General features: G+C 32.4%; 1 protein-coding gene across 2 annotated transcripts in view; it reads right to left on the reverse strand.

The window, feature by feature from the left end:
- COL14A1 (collagen type XIV alpha 1 chain) overlaps positions 1-26,488 on the reverse strand; it is a 254,691-nt gene that overhangs the window by 204,696 nt on the left and 23,507 nt on the right. For both annotated transcript variants that reach the window (XM_074266537.1, XM_074266541.1), the window contains exons 3-5: positions 15,661-15,777; positions 10,289-10,432; positions 6,109-6,198 (exon numbers count right to left, since the gene is read on the reverse strand). In XM_074266537.1, coding sequence (XP_074122638.1) covers positions 6,109-6,198; positions 10,289-10,432; positions 15,661-15,777 — 351 coding nt within the window. The remainder of the gene's footprint in view (positions 1-6,108; positions 6,199-10,288; positions 10,433-15,660; positions 15,778-26,488) is intronic.

The raw sequence follows: 26,488 nt of genomic DNA on the forward strand, positions 1-26,488 counted from the left end.
AGTCACTCACTTGATGGTATCTTGACCATCAAAAATAGTTCAGACCAGAGGTCATCAATAGGACAGCAGATCTTCAAAACTGATATATACTTATGGCAGGGTCCTTGGTAGGCATATGGAGATTTCAAAATGAGGGCTGCATTAAGCACTGGTGAGAGCCGCTGGGGGGAAAAAAAACATGGTGGCCCCTTCCAGCTCCCTCTCTAAGGGTGCCTATGACATAAGCTCCCTGGGCAGCTGCACCATCTGCAAAATGTTTAGACCTGATCAGAGCATTTATCTAAGGCAATGTGCTACATACTAGTACTTCCTCACCTTTACCTCTCTTTTCTCACTTTATTCAAATCATAATGATAGGAAATAAGAAAGGGAGAGGAAGACCATGAAAAAAGAGTCTAAAATTAATTCAAACAGAAGGATTGAAATTTATCTCCCATTTTTCAACCTTACTCATTCATTATATGACGAGTTCCTAACTTTTGTGTCATGGAAATCTTTGGTAGTCTGGCAAAGCCTAGGAACTCTTCTCAGAAGGTTTTTAATGCACAAAATAAAATGCATAATATGACAAGAAATCAATTACATTGAAATGAAGTTGTCAATATGTTAAAGTTCATAGACCTGGGTTAAGAATTTTTGTGTACAATCAGTTGCAAAGTCTTGTCAGTCTTAAGTTCACAATATTCTTCCTGTTCTCTCTGCTCATGCCATTGCTCCAATTACTACCTTATCTGGATTACTGCAAGAGACTCCTGTAATGATAATTGGTCTCCTTGTCTCCACTGTATTCCCTCTCCAATTCATCTTCCACATGGTTCACAAATTGACAAGGTTGTACATCTTATTTCATTGCTTAAGAAATTTCAAGTGACTCCCTATTGATTCTGGGTAAAATATAAATTCAAGCAGCTAGGTGACCCCAGTGAATAGACCCCGGTGAGCATAAAGTCAGGAAGACACATCTATCTTCCTGAGTTCAAATTTGACCCTAGGCATTTACTAACTGTGTGACCTAGGCAAGTCACTTCATTTTGTTTGCCTCAGTTTTCTCATTTGTAAAATGAGCTGGAAAAGGAAATGTTAAATCAATTTAATATTCTTACCAAGAAAGCCCCAAATGAGGTCACAAAAATGGGACAGGATATGATAATGAAAACAATAACAAAATACAGACATCTATTTGACATCTAAAGATCTCCACAATCACCTGAGTACCAAAAAGGGGTCTATGACACAAAATATTAAGAACCACTGATCTGGGACTTCTAAATCCTGGTCTCCAAATGCTCCCATTGGATGTAAGTGGCACTAATTTTTATCATGGATTTAATTGCATTTTATGTTAGAATACTGGAACTGAAATCAGGAAAAATATGTTAAAATCCTACCTCCCACACTATGTGACTATGGCCAATCTCTTTGAGATAAATTGGGATTAATCATACCTGTCTTACCTTCCTCTCAAAGTTGATCAGAAGCATAAATGAGATAATATACAGAAAATGCTTCAGAAACTTTAATATACTATGTAAACCGATTATTATTTACATGGCACCTAAAATAATTGATATTTAAATTTTACTTAACATTAATAGCAAATAATTACATTTAATCATATGCAGTATTTACATCCAAAATAAAGAAAAGCCATCATACCCAAACCAACTTTGAAACAACACAAATAGTACCCCAAGTCAATAAAATGGAAAAACAAAGACAGAAAATTGCAAGCATCAGTGCTCCCAATCATCTCTGGCCTCCCCTTTTATTATTATTGAAGAATGGCTTAACTTCCCACATGGAAAACAGTTGATTGTTCAAATTGGGTGCTTTAGAATCTTTTCATTGATTTGGCAAAAGGATTAATCATAAAATCCAAGGTCTCCTACTTTAGATCTTCAGTCTCTGCTACCAGTATCACCCTTCCTTTATTTTGACACATAAACTAAACATGACTAAACATGACAGTAAGATAAGAAAATGAAAAGTACTCTTTTCTTAGGAAGCAAACCCCAAGATATAAATCATTTGTATTTATTCAAGCTTTTCCATATGTCTAACATTTTGGGAAAGATTTCTCTTAATGTTTTTTTTTCCTTTTGCCACATAATTGAAACGTGTTTCCTTTTCTAGCCTCAAAAGATAATACTATAAATCTGTTTTCCATGTGGCTCACATCATCCAAAACCATGTCTCTCTTCTAAATATCATTAATTTCTTCCTTATTAAATTAATGGCTGCCAAACATTTTAAAACTGTAAGCCAATACAATAATCACAACCAGGTTTCAGTAGAAAGCAACATGGGTCTGATCAGGGACATAAAATCAGACAGAGTCACTAGAGAAAAAGTCAATCAGGGAAGATCCCAAGAGGATATAAGATTAAATAAAAGCGATTCAGCCATCAGCAATAAATTCAACTTTCAACAGGCAGGTGGTGCACAGAATCAGGAAATGTGACAAGGAACAAAAGAAGATCCAGGCATGCAGACAGTCTGAGGTATCTGAGGCCCAATCACAGGTTAGATTCTGTTTAACAGCAAGTCTTACTCATCTCAATGACAACTGACAAAATCAATAAAGTAATTGGTAAGAAGGAATGCCTGGAATTAATTATTTATATCTTGGAAGTGAAATCATGTAGGATTATAAAACAAATTATATCTTTGCATATTTGGTTTATCAGGAAGAATAATAATCAGAGCAAATACTTTAAAAAAACTATTTCAAATACAAATCTATTGAGAGCATTTGAAAAGAAAATGTGTATTTAGAGTAAAAGGATATATTTTCTTCTCCATAATAAAGTGTATCAGATTTTTTATGAAAATGGATGGAAAAATGACAAGAAGACAGATTTAGTGATGGGTGACATAATAGTTGTCTTCATACTTATGAAGATCTGTTGCCTTGGAGAAGGGAGAAAAAACAGATTAGCTTTGTTCCAAAAAGCTCAAAAAAGGAAGATTTTATACATAAAATAAAGAAAAACTTCCAAACAATTAGAGTTGTCCTAAAGTAGAATGGATTGAATTTTGGAGATGGTAGGTTCCTCATATTAGAAAACTTTAAGCAAGAATAGATAACTTTTTCTTAGGGATATTATGCAGAAGACTCTTAATCTTGTTGGACAATATCTAAGATCCCTTCCAAATGTGATATTCTGTGACTATATAAATATTTTTAACATAAAGTAAATAATATGTATTGGATTTTTTTCTTTTTTACAAGACCTTTTTTTAAACCTCATGATTCTATGAAATCTTACTTAAATGGATTCTATGAAATCACATTTAATTTTATTCTTTGAAATAAATTTTAAATATGCAAGTAGATATGTTCCCATTAGACTGTGAGTGCCTTCCAAATGGGAACTACCTTTTGCTTTTCTTTGTTTATCCAACCCTTAGCATAATACCTTCCTGGCACATAGTAAGCAAATGTTTATTGACTAAGTGACTTACTGTTCCATAAATAAGACACTCCATCTCTTGTCTCCATACCCTTGACTTTGGGTAATTTTTTGGCTGTATCCTATGCTGGGAACACTCTTCTTCCTCAATTTTACCTACTGACCTCCTTGATTTCTTTTTTAAATCCTTGCTAAAATCTTATCTTTTCCTGATAACTTTCCCCAGACCCTCTCAATTTTATTCCCTTCACATTGATAATTATTTTTCCTTAATCCTTAAATATTAATTCATTGATTGATTCATGCTACATAATATTTTTAAACATTCACACTGGGGACGAGAGACCAAAACACAAATATTTTCCTTGCTTATGATATCAATACTTTTGATTTTATTCTACTAGCTGTCTTAAAAAGATAAGGCATAAGTCCACCTAGACAAAAAGATTGTTTTAAGTTTTGTTTTTATTTTTTCTTTTTCAAACTTTTTATGAAGGCAAAATCCTATATTTTCCATATTAACATTGATCATATCATTGTACACTACATATGTACCTCTGCCTCTGAAGAACTAAGATTGAATTATTAAACAAAGAGTAATGGGCTCTGTATAGTATAAATAGGCTGCAGAATATACCCAACAAGAACTCCAAAGAAAAACAGTAATAAAGGACATTATTAAGAAATTCCATGATAGGAAGAGGAAAAGATGGGCTAGTGTTACAGAAAGATTGATTGGGGGTTGATGAGGAGATAGATGATAATAATGCTGGAAAAGACCAAGGGACTTTAAATAGATTCCTTCTGGCAAGCTTTTGGGAAGACATGGACAAAAGTTACAGAGGATGGTTAGGAATAGATGGATTTAGCTCTGCCTTCTTAGAGGGAACTCCAAAAATTTATCAGCTAGCCATAAACATTTGTTAAGTGCCTACTATGTGCCAGGAACTCTGCTAAGTTCTGGTTGTATGAATAAAAAAAGCAAAATAAGCTTCCTCTTCTACAATCTAATAAAAACAGAATTACTTCATTATTTAAATATAATTTCATAGATTTAAAGAATTTTAGAGTTGTTAGGTATTGAAAAATAGGTAAAGATATTAGTAAAAAGAAACATAATTATCTTTTGTAAATAAAATGTTTTATTTATTTATTTAAAGAATTCTTGAAAGTCAATTAAAATTAATTAAAATAATAACTAATAGAATTCAGGATATAAAATAAATCCATAAAAATCATCATTTTTGTATTTCCAATAAAACCCAGCAGAAAGAAATAAAAAGAGAAATTCCATTTAAAACAATTAGAGTATATATATAATGCTTGTGATTTTACCAGCCAAAATGAACACAGGAACTATTTGAACTCAACTACTAAACACTGTGGAAATAAAAGCAAATCTAGAAAAAGATGGGAAAAAATTAAGTGCTCTTGGGTAAGGCAAGCCAATGTAATAAAAATGACAGTACTACCTAAATTATGTTATTGTTAAGCCTCCATTCTTGAAGAGGACTAATGATATTATGAGGGTGATATCTTGACTTCATCACGAATTGGATTTAAATGAAACAGAGCTGAGCAAAGTCATTGACCTCTTCTCTTCTCCAGAATTATTAGAGCATGTGGCAAGACAAAAGTCAAGACTACGTATAATGGCCAAGTGCTACCTAAGTTAATTTATCTATTCAGGGTCATACCACAGAAACTACCAAAGGACTACTTTATAGAATTAGGAAAAAAAATTCTCTAGAAGAATGAATAGTTGAGTATCATAAGAGAAATAGTGAAAAAAAAAAAAAAGAAAGGAAGAAGGCCTAACAAAAGCAGATCCAAAATTCTATTACAAAGCAGTAATAAAACAATTTCATACTAGGTAAGAAACAAGTTGATTAGTGGAATAAATTAGATATAAACCACATAGAAGCAAATGAAAATGGTAGCCCAGTATTCAATAAATCCCCAAATCCCTTTACTGAATGAATGATAATTTTTAACAAAAACTGGGAAAACTGGCCAGCAGTCTGGCAAGAATTAGACTTAGACAGACACTTTCTATTACCTATGTTTGATCCAATTATTTCCTTTTTTTTTTTTTTGAGCCCATATTACCATTCTGTTCCCTATATATCCTTCACCAAATAAAAATACACACATATATCACCTTTAAAATACTATGTAAATATGAATTGATAAAAGAAAAAAAAAGATATCCAGATAAAAAAAGGTATCTGTGGACAGTGGCTGAGCTATCTGGATACTTTAAGTAGTATTTTTTTTTGATCCAGGAATGTGAGGTTCTTGAATTCAGTGACAACTTCATTTTTTATTGTTGTATCCCCAGTACCTAGCAAATGCAGGAGGTATTTAATAACTGTCTGCTGATGGACAATTGCTTTTTTTCTCTTTTTCTACAAATAAGTTTAGCTGCATATCAATTTTTTCTTTCTTTTTTTTTTTGTACATCAATTCTTAAATGTGCTTTCACTATCATAGAATCTAGATTTATTTTTCTCCCAAAGCTTTATGTTGCAAAACACAGGGAAGTTTTCTAATGGTGACATTAAAAATGAGTACTTGTAATTACAAAGATGGCCACTATTAACTATTGCAAAACAAAAAAGAAGTTTGATGAAACAAATCAACCAGATATGAGATGGATCCCCCAATGAAACAGTGTAGCCAAAAGTGAACTGACCTTCTGCTGGTGGAGATGGCTTACTTCCATTTCCCTTGTCTACAACTTTGACCTTTGGTTTAGGCTCTTTTCTTTTCTCCAAATCTTTAACTAAAAAAGAAATTAATAAATATATTAATTGCTTCAGTCACTGATAGGAATTATCAAAAGCATCACATATGTAATGCTACTCATTTAATTTTCACAACAAACCTAGTAGGTAGGTGCTATTGTTATATTACCCATTTCACAAAAGTTTCAAAAAAGTTGGCATTTTACATTGATAGAAGGGGGTTTTCTCTCCAGAAATTCCCTGTACCAATAAAATCAGGCCTGGAAATTTTTTTTTAATTGTAAACTATCTGAAATAGAAAAAATATTATAAATATTTTTATAATTTATTTATAAATAGAAATAGAAAAAACATTATAAATCAACTACACCAACCCATTCATTTCACAAAAGAAGAAATTAAAACCCTGAAAGAGTTGAGAAAGTCAAGAAGACAACCCAAGTTACAGTAGAACCTAATTCTTTCTTTCCATTCTAGCAGAAGAAAAATTTTCTTTTTCACTTTTGCTTTCCCTATTGACAAACTATTGTTTTTGTTACAGTCTTCAGAATAAAACATTTATACAAGTCCACTAGCTTCTTCATAGTCTTTATTCTCCTAAATCACAACATTTGACTGTGTCATTTTGTAAATTTTCAAAATCCAAATAACTGGATTTAAGTTGGAAGGCACTCTTAAAACCCTATAGCACAAGATTCTTCTCTATATTAAATTCTTTATGTGGGCTTGAAAACCCCAGTGATGGTGAACTTTCTGAGGGGATAGCTCTACTTGGGGATAACTTTAGGAAGTCGCTCCTAGTCCTGACTTCAAGGACAAATATATATTTCTTTTTATTATGTCAGTCCTTCAGATATTTTTGACAGTAGTTATGAGTCTCTTAAGTTTGATCACCACATGGCATAAATCAGAGACCCTTTGCCAAACTAGTTGACATAAACTTGGAACTCTCTAGCTTGTCAATATCCTCGCTAAAATGTACTGCTTCAGAATTGAACACAATATTCAAGATATGATTTGACAGAATCAGAATTCAGTGAGAAATCATCTCTTAATACTAGACACTCTCTCTCTTAATGCATCCAAAGATCCATTTCCTGAATGCCTTGCCACACTACTCACTCACTGAGATTTCAGACTATTTAAACTCCTAAATGCTTTTCAGATATATCTCTACCTATTTTATGAATAAGATGAAGGCTGGACAATAGCACAATTAATTCAATTTAGTACTGATTAAATAGCCAGAACCAAAAAGTTGTCATTAAATGGTTCAGTGCAACTTGAAAGTATATCTCTTAGAAAATACCCCAGGAATCTGTTTGAAATTTTGCTATTTAACATTTTTATCAATGTTTTAGCAAATTGGGAAGCTTATCAGATTCCCAAATGACAAAAAGCTGAGAGGGATAACAAATATACTGGATAATAGAATCAGGATCCACAAAGATCTTGACAGGATAGAACAGAGGTGTCAATCCTGAAGCTGGAAAACACAATGACAATCCCAATTGTGGCCCAAAACTCACATCAAAATGTAACAATGGAATATTTAAGAAAATAAGCATAAATACAATAAAACAAAGATAATATTAATAAGTTTTTAAGTTAATATGTAGCCTTCAGGGATTCTTATGTATGGCTTAGTGGAACCTGATTCTATTTGAATTTAAGACCACTAAATCACTTTTGTTTAGAACATGGATATGACCCTAATAAAATGAAATTTAATAGGTATTAGTGTAATCCCACACTTCCTGGGAATAAACCTGTAATTTCATTGACAATAGAGAACACCCAGTGAAAAAACTTCTTCTCTCAATACAGATTATCCCCCACTTTACAATTTATAATTTTAGAGAACTTCCTATGGCAGTAAGAAATTATACAATTTTTTTAAGGTCATCCATTCATTAGATATCAAAGCTAGGTATTCTTTCCCCAGAGACCACTTTTCTCTCCAGCACCATGTCTTTTCTCAGTCTTGAACCTCAGTTCAGAAAATCATCACAAATAGAGACTGAGAGAAGTGTAGTTAAGCAGCAATTCCTCTTTTCTAGTATAAAATTCTGTGATATTACAATATATTTGTATTTCTCTTCCTATTCTTACTCCTTTCATTTTTTTTCTGTTATAATTATAATGCACCTTATATAGACACGCGATTATGATTGTAGGCATATTCTGGTGAAATACCAATGGACCTGGAGTTAGGAGACCTGGATTTAGATTAAAGGTGTGACTTTAATTTGCTATATGATCCATTACAAACTCTTTTGCTTACCCCTTAAATATGGGTTTTCCACAAAGGTCTGTACTCAGTCCTCTTCTTTCTAATATTCCCTTCCTTGGTCATCTCAAAACTAGGCCTACTGGATGAGCATTACAGGAAAGTAGATTTCAAATAAATACAACATATAGCCATAAATGGAATAGATAGCCACTGGAGACTACTGAGATTCTCTCACTTAATGTGAATTCTTTAAGGAGAGGCTGAATAACTATTTACCAAAGTTGTTGTAGAAAGTGTGTATGATTTGTATAAGAGTTGAACCAGATGCCTTAAGAGTTCCCTTCCTTTTTCTGCAATTCTATGACTTTTACCCTCATTTTCCTTGGTTCAACTATTAAGATTTCTTGGGGAACTAATGATAGATTATGGTAATGTCTTGCTGTGAAAAAATGAAGTATGGAAATGCAGAATAGATAAGAAAACTTTCTAAACAAATTTGTTTTTCTTTCATTATTAAAAGTTGTTATTTGGGTAAAATTAATCTTTCATGTTGGCCAACAAAAATATTACAACTAACAAAATAGCACACAAATATATTTATCTAATTATTCACTGAGGCCATTTGATCCTTGATTTTTCCAGTTTAACAAAGCAATCTTCTATTAAGTGTTATAAGAAAGATCCTATTTGGAAAGAGTTGTAATGCTTACCATTGCCTCTTAGGCTGCCCAGTCACAGAGATGTTCCCAAATTGATCTAAGAACTTACCTTTAGAATGCCCATTAACTAATCACTAGTCTAAATCCACTTCTCTGCTTCTCACCATCTATTTTAAAAAGTGCTTTCTTTCAACTTCAGCAAGACTATCAAGAGCTTTTTAAAAAAAAATTGAAATAGAAAGCTAACAAAAATGAGACAGAAGACTTTTTTTGAAGGGAGGGAAAAGGTTTCAGATATTTTGAGTCTAAAAAGAAAATACCTTTTAAAACAGCCATGTGTTCTGCTTAGTGGTAGATTGATCATTATCAAGGACCTCAACAGGGTATTATTATTATTATTAAGAAGCTCAATATTGATAATTATAACACTATATTCCAGTGGACCTGTGATCTCATTGATATCTTTTTAAGGGAATTCCCTGTTGTACAGAGCACAACAAATCCATGTCTGCCCATCTGGTGTGGCTCTTATCCATGTTCTCCTATAAATTTGCTACAAAAAAATCATCCAATGTGTTGAAGGCTGCCTCCTCACGGTATCTCTGATGTCTCATAGACAGTGCCAGCAGAGCACAGGATCCTGGCAAATCCCAATATCCTGAAAGGCTGTGAATATGGTGTCCATCTGAGAAGCAGCATAACTAAAGTTAAATCAAGAGAGGAGATAATACCATTGTAAAGGACTTTGGTTCTTTCTTACTCAAAAGAAGAGAATTTGGAGTGATGAATAATAAAAATATAATTATGATACCCACAGGTCGCGAACTATCTGAAAGAGGCTGGAAAAGTTTTCATTTCAAGTTAAAAGCCCTATTTATGCTTTAGTAATAGAGTAAAGTAGCACAGATTTTCCTACTCCTTTCTTTTATTTCTGTACATAGCGTACAATATTGTCAGGAAAAACAAAAGTAAGATACAGCAGGAGCAAACTGAATTTATTTAGTTGTGAGTTCCTTGATGCATAAGGATGGTGTTTTGTATGCCAGTCAGTATCTAGCAATGAGAGCTTATATAAGTAGTAAGACTTTAGTTTAATTAAATATTTAATTTATTTATTAAGCATTAATTTTGCACAAATGACAATCAACAAGTGAAGAAAAGAATTCTAGGCTACAGATCTAGACAGCATTTAAAGCAGAATTCAAATTCAATACTTAATGCTAGACAAATACATACTTCTGAATTGGCCTTGAGCAGGTTTACTTTCTTTGTCTTTATCAAATGCAATAAGTTGTACTACATATTCCTGATCTGGCAAAAGACCTTGAATGATGGCTTTATTTGCACTGTTCTGAAGAGTCAGTTGGTTGGTTTTTTCACCTAGAATGAAACAAAAAAGATATGTACTGTTGAAAAGAAGATATTAAGAGAATTTTATTAGATAATATATAGATACTCAAGATTTTGAATTATAAACTTTTTACAAATCTGAATAATTATCCATATATCTCATTTAATTTGGCCCTATAATTCTTAACATGAAACCTAATTTGACCTATTTGAGATATTAATAGCACATATTTATAATTTCTTTTATGGTTATGCTCAGAGGCAATAAATTTGGAGTCAGGAGATCTGGGTTCAAATCCAAACTCTGATAGTTACTAGCTATGTGATCATGAACAAACTTTGACTCTGTTTCTTCATTTCTAAAATGTATTATCTATTTAGAAGGACTGTTAAGAAGAAGATTCTTTATAAAATAAACTACTATATAAAAACTATATAAAATTTATGGTTACTATTAGATATTATTAAAAATGGACAAATTCTTTGAGTCCATTTCTTCATTAATAAAATGAGTGTAATGCTTACACTGTTAAATTCAAAGATTTGTTGAGAGGAAATCACTTAAAGAGTTCTACAAATGTCAATTGTCATTATTTCATTTGATCTTCACAGCAGTTTGAGATAGGTAATGCAACCATTATTATACCCATTTGACAAATGGATTAAAAGAGTAGAATTGTCACAACAATCTAGACAATGAAGATGAAATTAGCCCTGTATAAAAGTTGTATTTATACAAAATCTTTTATCCCTGCACACCATTGGTCAACACATTATAGATACACATTTCCTTATAAGAAAGGAAGACATCACAATTCTACAGGCAATTTAATTCTGAATGGAAGGAATTTTTTTAATTCTTAAAACTAAAAAGGTGTCTAAACAAACAAACAAAAAATAAGTAATTTGATGTTGTCATTCTTTTTTAGTACTTATGAATTAAACCAAAATATCCTGATTCATGGAGCAAAGTAAACATCTTCAACCTTATCCCTGCCTTGAGTTCTTGAAGAATAGTAGGCTAAGTATTCTCTGTTGTCTGGCTGTTTGAAAGTAAATATTCAACCAAGCACTGTAGTTTCTGACCTATGATTACTGTTACAGGACTGTTAGATCCTCTTGATCTCAGACATTCTGTAATACAATAGGCCTAAAGATGATTGTGTATGTTCAAGAAGCCTTAGAGGATACTCAATCAGCCTAGAGGATAAATGTTCACATAAATATTATCAAAGGTCTTCCTACTATCCATGATGGCACATTACTATCTTTTAAATTTTTAACTGTATATGTCTTCATTTCTAAATGTCCTTCTCCACTTCCCTATCTAAAAATCCATCCTTTATTTTTAAAATTATTAAAAATAATAAAAATTACAATAATGATAAAAAAACTAAAAACATTTCAATAACATGCTTGGTCAATACAGTTTTATGATGTTTCAGTGTCCTCTTTGTTGTTATTCGTTTCATTTATATTTTCATGTTATTGTTATCTCATAGTTATTGTTTTTCCATAGTATTATTTTTCCAGTTGTGTTTAGTTCATTTTTTATCAATTCAAATGTCTTCCCATACTTTTCTGAAATATGTATATTCTTTATGTCTAAACTACACAGTAATATTCCAGTCTATTCATCCACCACAATATATTTAACTTTTCCCAAAAGGATGGGCTTTATTCTACTTTTATGTTTTTCTCTACTACAAAAAAATACTCATGATTATTTTAATGTATATGCAGCTTTTCTTTCTGTTTTTGATCTCTTTTGCACTAGCAGTTTAAATGAAAGGGAAACAACATTTTTGTCACTTTCTTAGCATAATTCTAAATTACTTGCCAGAATGATTGGAACAATTCATAGTTCAACCAACATTATACTTGTGCACTTACCCTTCTGACAGCCTCTCTAGTATTAAATAGATTGATCCATCTCTTGTCATTTTTGCTAATCTACTATAGACAGCATAAAATTTCAGAGTGTTTTTTGATGTGGAAATTTGGGGTATTAGAAATTTGGAATAATGTTTCACATGGTTGTTCATAGTGGCAATCCTTTTGAGAGCTCTTTGTATAAATATAATGGGCACTGGCTTTAGATGTTACATATTTATTCTCTAGATATCTCAGATGTGATACCTTTATCTCAGATACCTCATGCAATGACTTTCCTCCAATCAATAGCTTCCCTTCCTATGACAGTTAACATTTTTTTTAAGTAAAAGCTTTTTAAATTTTACATAATCATGGAAAAATTCAGTCATTTTGGTGGTGTCTGATTCTTTGTGAGCCTATCTGAGATTTTCTTGGCAAAGGTACTGGAATGGTTTGCCATTCTTTCTCCAGCTAATTTTATAGAAGAGGAAACTGAAGTGAACAGAGTTAAGTAACTTAACCAGAATCATGCAGCTAATAGGTGTTGGAATCTAAATTTGAACCCATAAAGATTAGTCTTTCTAACTTCAGACCAGGCACTATATGCCACTTAGGTTCCCTTTTCCTAACCTAACCTTAATTATTTATAGGGCATTTCCTCAGTAAAACTGAGTTTAAAAAGGCCAAGGTCTCCCACTACATCCAGGGCCATCTCCAATCATCCTGGCCACTGGACTATGATGACTCTGGAGGAGAGAGTGAGGTTATTGACCTCCCTTACTTCAATCCAATTAATTTGCATGTATCACCTCCCTGAAGTCATGGATCTCTTCAAGAATGAAGGACAAAGGGACAGCTAGTTGGTGCAGTGGAAAAAGCAGCACCCTTGAAGTCAGGAGAACCTGAATCAAATCCAGCCTCAGACAGTTAACACTTCATAGCTGTGTGACCCTGGGCAAGTCACTTAACCCTAATTGCCTCAGCAAAAAAAAAAAAAAAAAGAATGAAGGACAAACAACAACAATCATGAAAGATAAAACATTTTCTTTTACTGAAAAAATAAAAATTATTGTGAAAAATAAAAAATGCCATCCTATGTTATCACTTCTGTCCCTTGTTTGGTCAAGAACTTGTCTCCCAGACACATGTGGGAAAGGCATTTGAATTGATTCTGTTCTACTTCTTTTAATGTATGACTTTTTAGATTTAAGTTGCACATATACTTTGAGTTTACTGTGCTATATGATGTGAGGCACTGATCTAAGCCTAATTTCTGCAAAACTACTGTTTCTCATTTCCATGGGTTCAAATCTAGTTTCTGACACTTATTAGCTGTGGGACTCTGGGCAAGCTATTCATCCTATTCATCTCAGTTCCCTCTTCTATAAAATAAGCTGGAGAAAGAACTGACAGACCACTTCAATATGTTTGCCAAGAGGGGCAGCTAGGTGGCACAGTGGATAGAGCACCAGCCCTGAATTCAGGAGGACCCAAGTTCAAATCTGATCTCAGACACTTAACACTTCCTAGATGTGTGACCCTGGGCAAGTCACTTAACCCCAGCCTCAGGGGGAAAAAAAATACGTTTGCCAAGAAAACCCCAAATATGGTCACAAAGAGTCAGACACTACCGAAATAACTGAATTTTTCATGATTATGTGACTGAGTTGGAAGGGAAAGATAGATTAGGACAACTAATCACATTTTTTATATATTTGTTCTATCACAATCTCAATCCACTGAATAAAAGTCACCCTCTTTATGTCCAACCAAGCATGTGATACCCTGATAGCATTCACCAAGTGTCAGAGTTGGAAATATTTCATTATTAGGGAATACGAGCTAAAGAAAAAAACCAAGTCATATAAGGCTGTTCTTACCGCTTCTTATCAAAACAAGATTATATTTGGGGAAAGCAAACTGCAGAAATATACATTTGAGAAAAATATTTACATCTACTTAGACTGTATTCTCAAATAATCTACTAATGCCACCTTTACTTCATCACTCTCTCTTCTCCACCCCACACATATGGGTATTTGCCCATCTACACGCATAAATAACCCACACAGATATACAGATATACATGCACATGTACAAATAAACATATACACCTTCTCTCCAATACACAATTCATCATTTTTATCTAACATTATATTAGAATTCTTTATAAGGTATGACTTTATTACTAAATCTCAAAGAAAAAAATCTAATTCATAAGTTCAATAAGTAAATTACTACTATGTAATGTTCTGTTATCTCCAGAAACTGCCGATAGCTCTCTGGGAGATATCTGCTGTCTCAACTGAATCTCCCAGCTAGACTCTTCTTTCTGTAGAGAGCTGCCAACTCTGACCTAGAGTAGACTCACTTCTCTGGGCCCACAATGTTGTCTCTTTTATCCTCCCAGAGAATGGGCATGTGAGAACTCAAGGGTTTATGGGAAAATTACTTCAACCAATGAACTTGCTCCTTTTAAGGGTTGTGTAAACTCCTTTTCTTATGTAAACTCCTTCTCAGAAGTTCAAAGGGGTAAACTCCCATCAAAGGCTGGAACCAAAGGTGTGAACTAGAGAATTGTTAAGTACTGACTTAGCACTTAGTAAGAACCTAACATCTCCCCCTTTCTTTTGATTTAGAACATAGGGTGATCATGACCTTGAAACATAAATCCATCAATATGGGAGGTATTATACATAATTACATAAATTACATAAACACATAGTAACATAATACATGCTAGAAGTATATAACAAGTAACATGATCAAATAATCATAAATTGAGAATTTATACTACCATTACTAAAATTTCATTTGGACACCGGGATGGAAAATGTAACATTTGAGCTATTATTCAACCTTAGTTTTATCAGAAAAAATATTTTTGGTAATAAACTTTTTTACTTGAAGTGAAATTTATATGCAACTCCTAATACATGGAACAAAGAAAATCCTTCCCCCCCACCTCCCACCTGGATACCACCCATCCCTCACCAGCCTTGGATTGGCAGCCAATCTGCCAGAGGGTTCAAGTGGCCCACAGGCCAGTTATGCAGGTGGTCTGTGAATATCGTAACTGAACTGTGTGTTTCCCATTTCAGTGGGCCAAAATTCCATCCTGTCACATATTCTGTGGGCCAAGAGAATTCTCACTAGACTGGAAATCTGGTCCAAAAAGAATTATCAAAACATTGTCAACCATAACGGACCATAAAAGACTCTCTTTACTCTAGGGGAAACTACTTCCCTTATTGGAAAAAAAAAAAAAAGTTTTCAAACTTTGAGAAAAAATACTTAAGACTAATTTTATGTAATATTTTCAATTCCCTACATGAAATCATTTTCACATTCACTATAAAACTTAAATTTAAGGTAGTTTTTACCTGAATTTGGAGTTACAAGAAGTTTGTATCCACTAAATTTTCCTTTGGGAGCTTTCCATGAGATCTGTATGCTGTCATGAGACAATATGGAATATCTTAATCTTGTTGGTGGAGCCACTGTAAAGGAAAAAAAAATCTTTTAGAGAACATATTAAGATATATATATATATATATATATATATATATATATATATATATATATATATATGTATATATATATATATATATGTATGTATATATATATATAATTTTTCTTTTTATTGAAAAAGTAAAGCACAACTGACACTTTTACACACAGAGCATTTGACAGCACACAAAAAAAAAATTGAGCTAAAGTATTAACTTTGTTAGTTTGCCAAAGTAACATTAAACCTAAAGCTACATGATTTTCCCTGAAGACATACAATAAAAGGCAAACAGATAAATGAGTTAGAGGGCAGTGTCCTAACTTAATAAGAAAAGTATATCGAGCCAAAAATCTTCTTTTGTTGACTTATGAGGATAGTTTTCTCTTGCTGGATTGACTCAAAGATCTTATCATTACATCATGCTATATTTGAACCAATGAACATCTGCAGTAATTTTGCAATAATAAAACCATAGAAATCATTATTAGGGACATAAAAATATAGGCATTAGGTAAAGGATATCATGCAGTTAAAATCTAAGTATCCATAAATGGGGCCATGGTCTACAAATGATACAGTGATTATAGTCCTGCTATGAATTGCACTGTTTTTGCCCCAACTTATAGGATATATGTTAAATATATTTGTTTAATGATACTCAGTATAGATAGGTGAAGTGAGATAGCCACCCACACTCTCTAGGGGCTTCAACACTTCTCACTGGGTGTGTTAACACCTACTCACTCTTTAGATTGGTTCATTCATGCCAACTTGTCCTTGCCCTGGCAGGTCTAGATTCACAGAAATAGACCACCTATAAAGTTACACTTCTATTTTCTTAGTGTCCTGGGGTAACCCTGTTGATGGTAAATAGACCTCCCCTACTCAACATATCAGCTCTTGAGCTCTCACCAATGCATTTCTATTTATTCAAATAGTGACTTACAATGTAAAGTACTCAAAAGATGTGTTGTATTTATAGAAGGGGCTACTCATATCATGATGCATCTAAAACATTATTTAGCAATGAGGCAAAATAGTGATAATATTATATATCCTTGTATATTAAAGTAAATACATAAATAATAAAATATATCACAACTTTCCTTATAAACTAGTCACACTTTCCCACTCAAAATGCTGTATAAACTCATCAGATCTGCTATTTTTGGCCTAAACAAATTCAAAAACTTATTCCTTTATCTAGCTCCTGCACTAGCTAATCAGACCAGAGTTCACAGCAATACAGGTCAGATTAATCCTTTCTGTTAGGCAAGCAAACCTAATCAGTTCACTAGCATATAAAATAACTTCTATCTTCTCTTCTGCTTGCCTTTCTTGAATCAGAGGTGGCAGCAGAAAGCAATAGACAAATGAGAAGCTTTACCTTTCCCTAGTTCTAGATGGTAGCAAAGGGCAATAACTATCCATTTGTTCTTCATCCAGTTAGGAATCACTTAAGTCATGCTTTCTATCAGTTCATTGCTACAAGCTGCCAATTCCAACTAAGCAGCTTTTCAGGCCTATTGCTCCATCCTCCCTCCACTTTCAATTCTTCTCACAAGGTTTTTATTTCACATTGCAATTCTGACTGTCTTAGTGACTATTAACATAAAAGATTAAGAAATTCCCAAATTTCTCCAAAGAATTTGTTGGTCCTTTTATGAAAATAATTCACTTACCAAATGTTTGTGAATTTTGTCTTCTTTAGTCACAAATACATCATATATGTCATATAGTACTAAGTAATATATACATAAATTAAGGTACCATATCCTTGAAGCTGTAAGTCTTCACATGGTTTAATATCTTGCTTTGTTTTCTTGAAAGAGTTTCTTCTTATTATTCCATTTTTAATAAATAAATTTTCTCTGCTTCTTTAAAATATTAAATTATTCAACATCATTTTGAATCACTTACAAGATAGTTTTAAAACTTTATATTTACTCCATAATTTATTTTCTTTCCAAATCTTTCTTTCACATCTTCCATGAAATCTGTTTATTTATACAGCTATTTTGTAGTTTTTATTAACTTTTCTTTTCTAACTCATTTTGCATCATAATGGAAAATATATCTTGTAATCTTTCATAGTTACTAACTTTCTTTCATGTTAAAAAAATACTTTTCCTATTCCTTCCACTACTAAATTGTTCCATACAAAAAGAGTATCAGCCTACAGGAACAGTACATCATATCCCATATGATATATGTTGGACATGAAAGGTAGGTGACCTATTGAATAGAGAATTGATTCAAGAAAACTCAATGATCCTCTTCCTGATCAGGAACTCAGTCTAGAACCTGTCCAAATACTTACATATTGTGTGACTTAAAGTGTATCACTTAACCTTTCAAATCTCTGGGACAATGCTTTAGGCTAATAAGTTAGAGAACAGGTTGCAAGTTTGGATCTGTGCTGGTAGAGGAAGCACCTTCTTGGATTCTGATGCTCCTTTTGAATTTATAAATCCTACTCCCCCAAAAAAGCACATTATCCTGAATATGCTTAGCTAACACGATCTGTACTTTTAAAAATATACAAATCATAAAGGTTTTCAAATACATATAAAAGTAGTTATGTTCTATCATCTTTGATCTAGAATGATTTATGTTCTATAGAAAGATAGTAACTCAGGAATGAATCAGCTTGAAAATGTAATACCTTGTGACAGCTCTTGAAAAAAGGATAATTTCATATTACCTTGTCTAAACCACTAAAATTTAACACACTCATCTGCATGCTTTGGAATATGTACTGGCATAAAAGTTCTAAAATTTCCAGAGAAATTTTGGTAGGACTAGCTCAATTCCTCTCAGTGTTGGGGGGAAATTTTCAGTAGAAATGCAAAAAAGATTTTTTTCTAAATTGTCCAACCCTCCTTTCTCAGATTTAAACAAAAAAGAAAATGAGGATAATGTTTTAAACCATTAACATTGTGAGGAAAGAACCCAGCATTGCAAGTAGATGATTCCTTTCCTCTTACATAGAGCAACCACCAACCTTAGATCACCAAGCAGTAAATCAAATTTTCCCAATATATCAGTGCTTGGTACATATCTACGTATAATAGAATGTTATTATTATGCCAATACTCATACAGCAAAAACTTTTGTTTATGTCAGACTTAGGTCAAAAGAACTTTTGCTCCATGGATTTGTTCTTTCACAGTCACAAGTTTGTTTGTTTGTTTGTTTTTACCCCCCTGAGGCTGGGGTTAAGTGACTTGCCCAGGGTCACACAGCTAGGAAGTGTTAAGTGTCAGAGACCATATTTGAACTCCGGTCCTCCTGAATTCAAGGCTGGTGCTCTACAACTCAACAACCAAAAAACATCTAATAAAATTATAAGACAAGATTTACTATCAAAAAAGTTGTTGAGTTGTCTCCAACTCTGTAACTCCATTTGAAGTTTATCCAAAGATACTGGAGTGGTTTGCCATTTCCTTTTCTAATTCATTTTTCAGATGAGGAAACCAAGGAAAACAGGATTTAAATGACTTGTCCAAGGTGACAACTCACAAGTTTCTGAAGCCAGATTTGACCTCAGGAGAGGCAATCTTCCTGAGTCTAGGCCCAACATTCTATCTGTTGGGTCACCTAGCTGCCCCTCCTATATTGTAACTTATTCAACCCACATTCACTTCTTATTTAAACTATGTCTTCTTGATCTATGTAACTGGGGGAAAATAAAAATATTATGATCAGAAAAAAAATGTCTCCTTTATAGCATCCAGGACTATATTCTATTTATAGTATTAACTTAGTAAATCTTTGTTGTATTTGTATGTTATTAAGTATACTAACAAGTACTTAATAACCTACTGAGTAAAAGAGCAGCCTATTAGTTTCAAGGTATGCCTCTAACAAATACTTGTGTGAAAATAGGCACTTTAACTTTTGAGAAGTTCCAGACAACTTTCTAAGAGTTCATCTACATCAACTGGAGTTTCCACACTGACAGTTCTCCACATTGAGGAAATCACATTTGGACAAAAATCTAACAACAACAACAAATATATGGCCAACAACCTGAAGAGTGAATCCATTTTTGCAGGGCATTTTATTTTTTGTTGGGGAAATGTTCATTTCTTGAAAGGTCAAAAAATCCTCCTGAAAACAAATTGAGTTAGTGAGCTGATTGAAATCTTTGGTTAGAGCTCATTGAATAGTTTTTCAGGAATGTAAAAATGAATGGCCGATGGCAACACAGAGTCAATCAACCTGAAGGATATTGAAGAAGTTCTATGTTCCACTGACTTCATTAGTGTTAAAAAAATGCCTTAAAATTTTCAAGGAGATTCTTTTTCTCCTTATTAATGAAATCAGTTAAGGCTATGAGTTTTAAGATTGGAATTCTACACAGCAATTTGCACAGATGAATGTATGTTTGTATCAATATTTATTTTCCTTTTTTCTGTTATTTTATTGGTATAGGGAACTGCTAATGAAACTCCCTAATTAAATGCAGATTAGAAAATCTGCTTTCAGTATATATATCTAAGTGTTTATATATATATATATATATATACACAAACTGTAAAATGATGTATTATCAATATATGTAAATTATAAACATATATGTATGTTGTATGTTTGTATAGTATATTTTTCATCATTAGAATTCTGATGTTTTATCACTGTATTTTCTAATCAAATAATATGCTATACATATATATACACATTCCTATACAAATTATTTATATTCCTATGTAAATTTTATTTGTATATATGCATATGCTTTTAGTAATATTTTAGTTATATATCTAATGTATTTATTATATACATAAACTCTAAAAATATATGCATACATCAATATATGTAAAGTATAAACATTTATATGTATAAATATGTATTTTTTCATCATTGGAATTCTGATATTTGGTTGTTGTATTTTCTATACAAATAATATTTAGATAATATTTCTATACTTATATACATATTCCTATACAAATTATTCATATTCTTACATAAATTTTATTTATATGTATATGTATGTACATATATGTATGAGTATGTGTATGTGTATGCATAAATTAATACAGTAATTAATTAATATAGTACGATGAGAACTACTTATTTTTTTATTTGGACCTGAGATGTCATTGGGAACTTCCAGTGTGGGAAACCCTCCACTGATAAAGATAGACAGCTCATATATAAATTATGGCCTTGAAAAGTTGCTCACAACACTGAGAGAATATGGAGCTTACCCACTGTAACATAGCTAATATGTTTCAGAGGCGGGACTTGAACCCAATTTTTGCTGACTGTGAAGTTCATATTCTAACTCTCATTAGGATTACTAACATGAATTGCTTCAATTCCATTAGAATATAGGCCTGTTAGGGTCAGGTAGGTGGGACAGTGAATAGAGCTCTAGCCCTGAAATCAGGAAGACCCATGTTCAAATTCAGCTTTAAACACTTACCAGGTGCATAACCATTGGCAGGTCATTTAACCCCAATTATCTCCAAAAAATAATGTAATGTCCTTAAAAGCAGGGACTGTTAAAAATAGTACAGTGCTAACTAAGTGCTTAATAAATGCCAATATTCTCTTAGATAAATACAAGTTCCTATGACTAATCACACTTTCTACCTATATACAAATGCAGATTGCAGGTTCACAGTGAGCTAATACATATAGTCTACATCACCCTGTAGACAACCTTCCACCCTATAGACAATCTCTCCATATTTAGCCAATCCCTGTGAAACAGACATTTATTTATTCCACTACTGGGTCAAATTTCAAAAGATTTATAGTTTGTTAAAATCTACCAAATTTTGTAGTCTGATGACATAGTATTTAAGAACTCAAGTATGCTCCACAGTGTGATATAGTATTAAAACAGGGCTTCAGGGAAAGAACAAAATAATATATTGAATATTATAGCATTTGAGGAAAATGCTACACAAACCTTAAAGGATGATATAAATTCTAACTATTGTTATTATTACTATTATTAAATATATAAATTTAAATGAGAAGCAGTTTAGCTTAGGGAATAGAGACTTAACCTTAATGTCAGATTCAAGTCTCCTGTCTGACAGATACAAGCTGTGTGATCCTAAGAAAATCATAGCCTCTCAGTACTCTAGGACTGCTGCTGAATTGTTTTTCAATTGTGTTTCATTCTTTGTGATCCCATTTGTGTTTTTTTTTTTTTTTTTTTTGGCAAAGATCTTGGAGTACTTTGCCATTTCCTTCCCTAGCCCATTTTACAGATGAAGAAACAGAGACAAACAAGGTTGAATGACTTACTCAGCTGGTATAGTCATATTTGAATTCAAAAATATATCTTTCTAAGTCTAGGCCCAGCACTATTATATCCACTGCATCACCTACTTGCCCTCTAGGATAGTGATGTCAAACTCAAAAAAGAAATGGGGGCTACTAAACTGCAAGCTATATATGGAATTAGAAAGTCACATGTTAACATTATCTATGTTCTATTGTATTTTTATTAATTTTGTTTTTAGATTTCTCAATCACGTTTTCGTCTTTGTAGGCCATGTGTTTGACACCTGTGCTCCAGGAAACTCTTTACAAATACATATAATAAAGAAAATTTGGCTTGCTTTGGTGAAGAAAGTTTTCTCACCTGAGAACTCTCTGTTTCAATGAAATAATAGTTTAATTTCAATCCTACATGAATATTAAAACTCATATATATATATATATATATATATATATACATATATATATAATATATTTAAAGCACATAATTATATACAAAATATGAATTTCTCTTTGACTTTTGTCTTGGGAACAGAGGAAAAGAAAAAAAGGAAATGTATAGATGGTCACAGTTTTTTTCTATATCATGTCTTTAAAAATCAGACTTTCTTACAGATGCTAATGGGACCTGTGCCAGGAAAGGGGCTACAATACTGACAAATAGTCTGTTATTCAGTGAAAAAATAATTACTCTTATTTCATGGAACAAAAATTCATGTAATACTAGTCATGTGATGGTGTCTCTTGTGAATACAAAGAAGCTACTCTGAATACCTGTACTTGCCTTTCTAAAGGCATCACAAATACTTGCATGGACTTGACTCAAATGCTAAACAGTGTCTGTGCAAATCCTAATTTTCCCCTTTAAAGAAGAAAAAAGAATGTAAAATATGCCTTCTGACATGTCCAAGAAAAAGAACAAGAAAATACCTTCATCCCTAGTATGGTGGAATCAGGCTCCCACTTTAGGATTCCAGCCAAATTACACTCTTCAGAATATATTAACTTCATTCCTGAGGGAAATTTGGGAGAAAGGCCAAGGAAGACTCTTTCATTATCCTCTTAATAGTGACAGGGGTAGGCTTATTGCTCACAGAAATTAATATTTATTTAGAAAATAAATCTCCATATTCTCTATCCCAAAGACCTTTAATGAGAAAATACTTAAAAGAAGCATAATTAAGCAGGAGAGAAAATTTCTGAAAATCAGTCTTTTAAATCCCCCAATTCTATACAAGAGTATCTTTTACTTCACCATTGGAATTTCATTATGAAGGTTGGAAGATTTTATTATTTAAAAAATTGCTATCACCATTAGCAAGAGATCTGTTTACAAAATAAATAACAATCCAGTCTTAGAGGTTTGATCTAGATCTAGATCAGAATCTCATGAATTTGCTAAGTTATTCTTTTGCAATGGCATTGCATTAGTGCCACTAATGGTATGATGGCATGAGTTTTTAATGAGACCTGATGGTATGAATTTATGATTTTAAGTTTATCACTCTGATGGTTATTGAGTTATGTCTGACTCTTCACAACAATTTCTTGATAGAGATACTGGACTTGTTTGATATTTCCTTCTCCAGTTTATTTTATAGATGAAGGTACATTATTCTGGGTAGTCCTGTGCCACTGTCTCCCATGTCATACAATCAATTTTAAAGTTCTTAAGAAAGACTTTGAAAGTGTCCTTGTATCACTTTTTTTGACTAATTTGTGAGTACTTGTCCCGTGTGAGTTCTCCATAAAACAAACTTTTTGGCAAGTGTACATTTGCCATTCGAACAATGTGGTCAACTAATGGAGTTGTGCTCTCTGCAGTAGAGTTTGAATGCTTGGAAATTTAGTTCAAGAAAATACCTTAGTATCTGGCATCTTATCCTGCCAGGGTATCTTCAGAATTTTCCTAAGGCAATTCAAATGAAAGCAAATCAACTTCCTGGGATGGTCTCTATGCTATACTGCTGTGATCAATAAGAAATGATGGGCAGGCTGATTTCAGAAGAGCTTAGAAAAAGACTTAAAGGAACTGATGCTGGGTGAAGTAAGCAGAAACAGGAGAACATTGTACACAGTAACCACAAGATTATATGATGATCAACTAACATAGACATAGCTCTTCTTAGCAATGCAGAGATCCAAGTCAATTATAGTAGGCTTAGGATAAAAATGCCATCCGCATTCAGAGAAAGAACTTTGGAAACTCAATATGGATCAAAGCATACTATTTTCATATTTTTTTATTTGATTTTTCTTTCTCATGAGTTTTCCCTTTTGTTCTGATTTTTCTTTCAAACTTGACTAATATGAAAATGTATTTAAAATAATTGAACATGTCTAAGCTATATTAGATTATGTGCTGTTTTGGGGAGGAAGAAGGAAAGGGGGAAAGGAGAAAAAAGTTAGAGCTCAATATCTTATAAAAATAAATTTTGAAGACTATACATATAATTGAAAAATAAAAAAGTACTGAAATGAAAAATATGATGGATAAGAAAGAATGACTTTGAATAAATAAGTTATTTTGGTTACTATAAACATCCAAATTATTCACAAAAGACAAGTGAAGCAAGACACAATCTGCATCCAGAAAAAAAAAACTGATAAATAGCAGCATGTATAGAATAATTTTACATATATTCCTATCTGTGTCTAATGGGTGCCATCTCTAACATGGGAGTGAAAGGAAGAAAGGAAGAAAAAAAAAAAAGAAAAGGCATTTATATCATAATTTTGTTAAATATTCAAAAGGAACAAAAAGTTGTACATTGTAGATTTTTGTATAATCATTTTTTTCCATTATGTTAATGTTGTGAAAATGCTTGTTTTATTATGCAAATTAAAAATAAAACAAATATATTTTTAAAAAGAAAGAAAGAAGCCGGGGAAAGTAAAAGGTAGAGAAAAGAGAGAGAATTTTTGGCATGGTGAAGTCAATGCAAGCACGTGAGGTGAGAAATATAGAAATGTATTCAAGGAACAGCAATTTTGCCAATGTAGTTGGATCAGATAGTGTGTGAGGGGGATTAACATTAACATGTAGAGGGAAAAGGAAGTCAAGTTGTGAAGAGTTTTAAGTGCCAAAGAACTTTATGGACAGCTTATGGAAGTAAAAGGGAGACATTAGATTAGCATTTATTGATTGGAGATGAGGATGACAGGGGCACCAATGATAGAAGTCTCAAAGACATAGTGTTCAATTCAAAGGAAAAAGTTGTTTTCCAACTATTTAGCATTTTATTTTTCCCCAGTTATATGTAAAAACAATTTTTAATATTCATTTTTTTTAGAATTTTGACTTCCAGGTTCTCTCCCTTTCTCCCTTCCCCACATTGAGAAGCTAATCAATTCAAGTTATATTTGTGCAGTCATGTAAAACATTTCCATAATAGTCATGTTGTGAAAGAAAGCATAGACCAAAAAAAAAAAAAAAAAAAAAAAAAAAACCTCAGGAAAAACAAAGAAAGTTTTAAAAGTATGCTTCAATTTGTATTCAGACATATCTGTTCTTTCTCTGGGAATGGGTAGATACCATGTTTTATAAGTCCTTCAGAGTTATCTTGGAACATTATATTGTTGAGAATAGCTAAGTTGTTCACAGCTGATCATCTTACAACATTGTTTTTATTTTGTGTACAGTACATTTAACTTTGTATCAGCTCGTGGAAGTCTTTTCTGAGAGCATCTTGCTCATCATTTCACATAACACAATAATATTCCATTATAAGCCATAGTTTGTTCAGTCATTCCCCAACTGATAAAAAGAGCTGCTATATTTTTTTTAACATAGAGGTCCTTTCCTTTGTGTGTGTGTGTGTGTGTGTGTGTATACATACATACATATATATATATATATGTATATATATATATATACATATATATATATATATATATATATATATATAGAGAGAGAGAGAGAGAGAGAGAGAGAGAGAGAGAGAGAAACAGACAGACAAACAGGCTTAGTAATTACATTGAATGGTTTTATAGCTTTTTGATTATAGTTTTAAATTGCTCTTCAGAATGGTTGAATCAGTGTATTAATATCTCACTTTTCCCACATTCCCTCTAACATTTGTCATTTTCCTTTTATGTACTATAAGCCAATCTAATAATATGCTTTGGAATTGTTTTAATTTGCATTTTTCCAATCAATAGTGAGTTAGAGCATTTTTCATATGGTGATAGATAGCTTTGAATACTTCATCTGCTCATACCTTTGAATCATTTATTCATTAGGAAATGACCAGAGGAAAAACTTTTAAACAACTAGAATTATTTACAAATTAAGTGAGTTCACTTGGGAGTAAAGGATTTTTTCATACTTGGTATTTTCAAGTAGAGATCTGAAAACCCCATTTTGGGGATGAAAGGATGACTCTCAAATAGGGTTACAAAGAGTCAGACATAATTGAAATGGCTGAACAACAACAAATGGAAAGGATGCCTCTCAA

Source organism: Sminthopsis crassicaudata, chromosome 1 (assembly GCF_048593235.1).
Source record: "Sminthopsis crassicaudata isolate SCR6 chromosome 1, ASM4859323v1, whole genome shotgun sequence".
Lineage (NCBI taxonomy): Eukaryota > Metazoa > Chordata > Mammalia > Dasyuromorphia > Dasyuridae > Sminthopsis > Sminthopsis crassicaudata.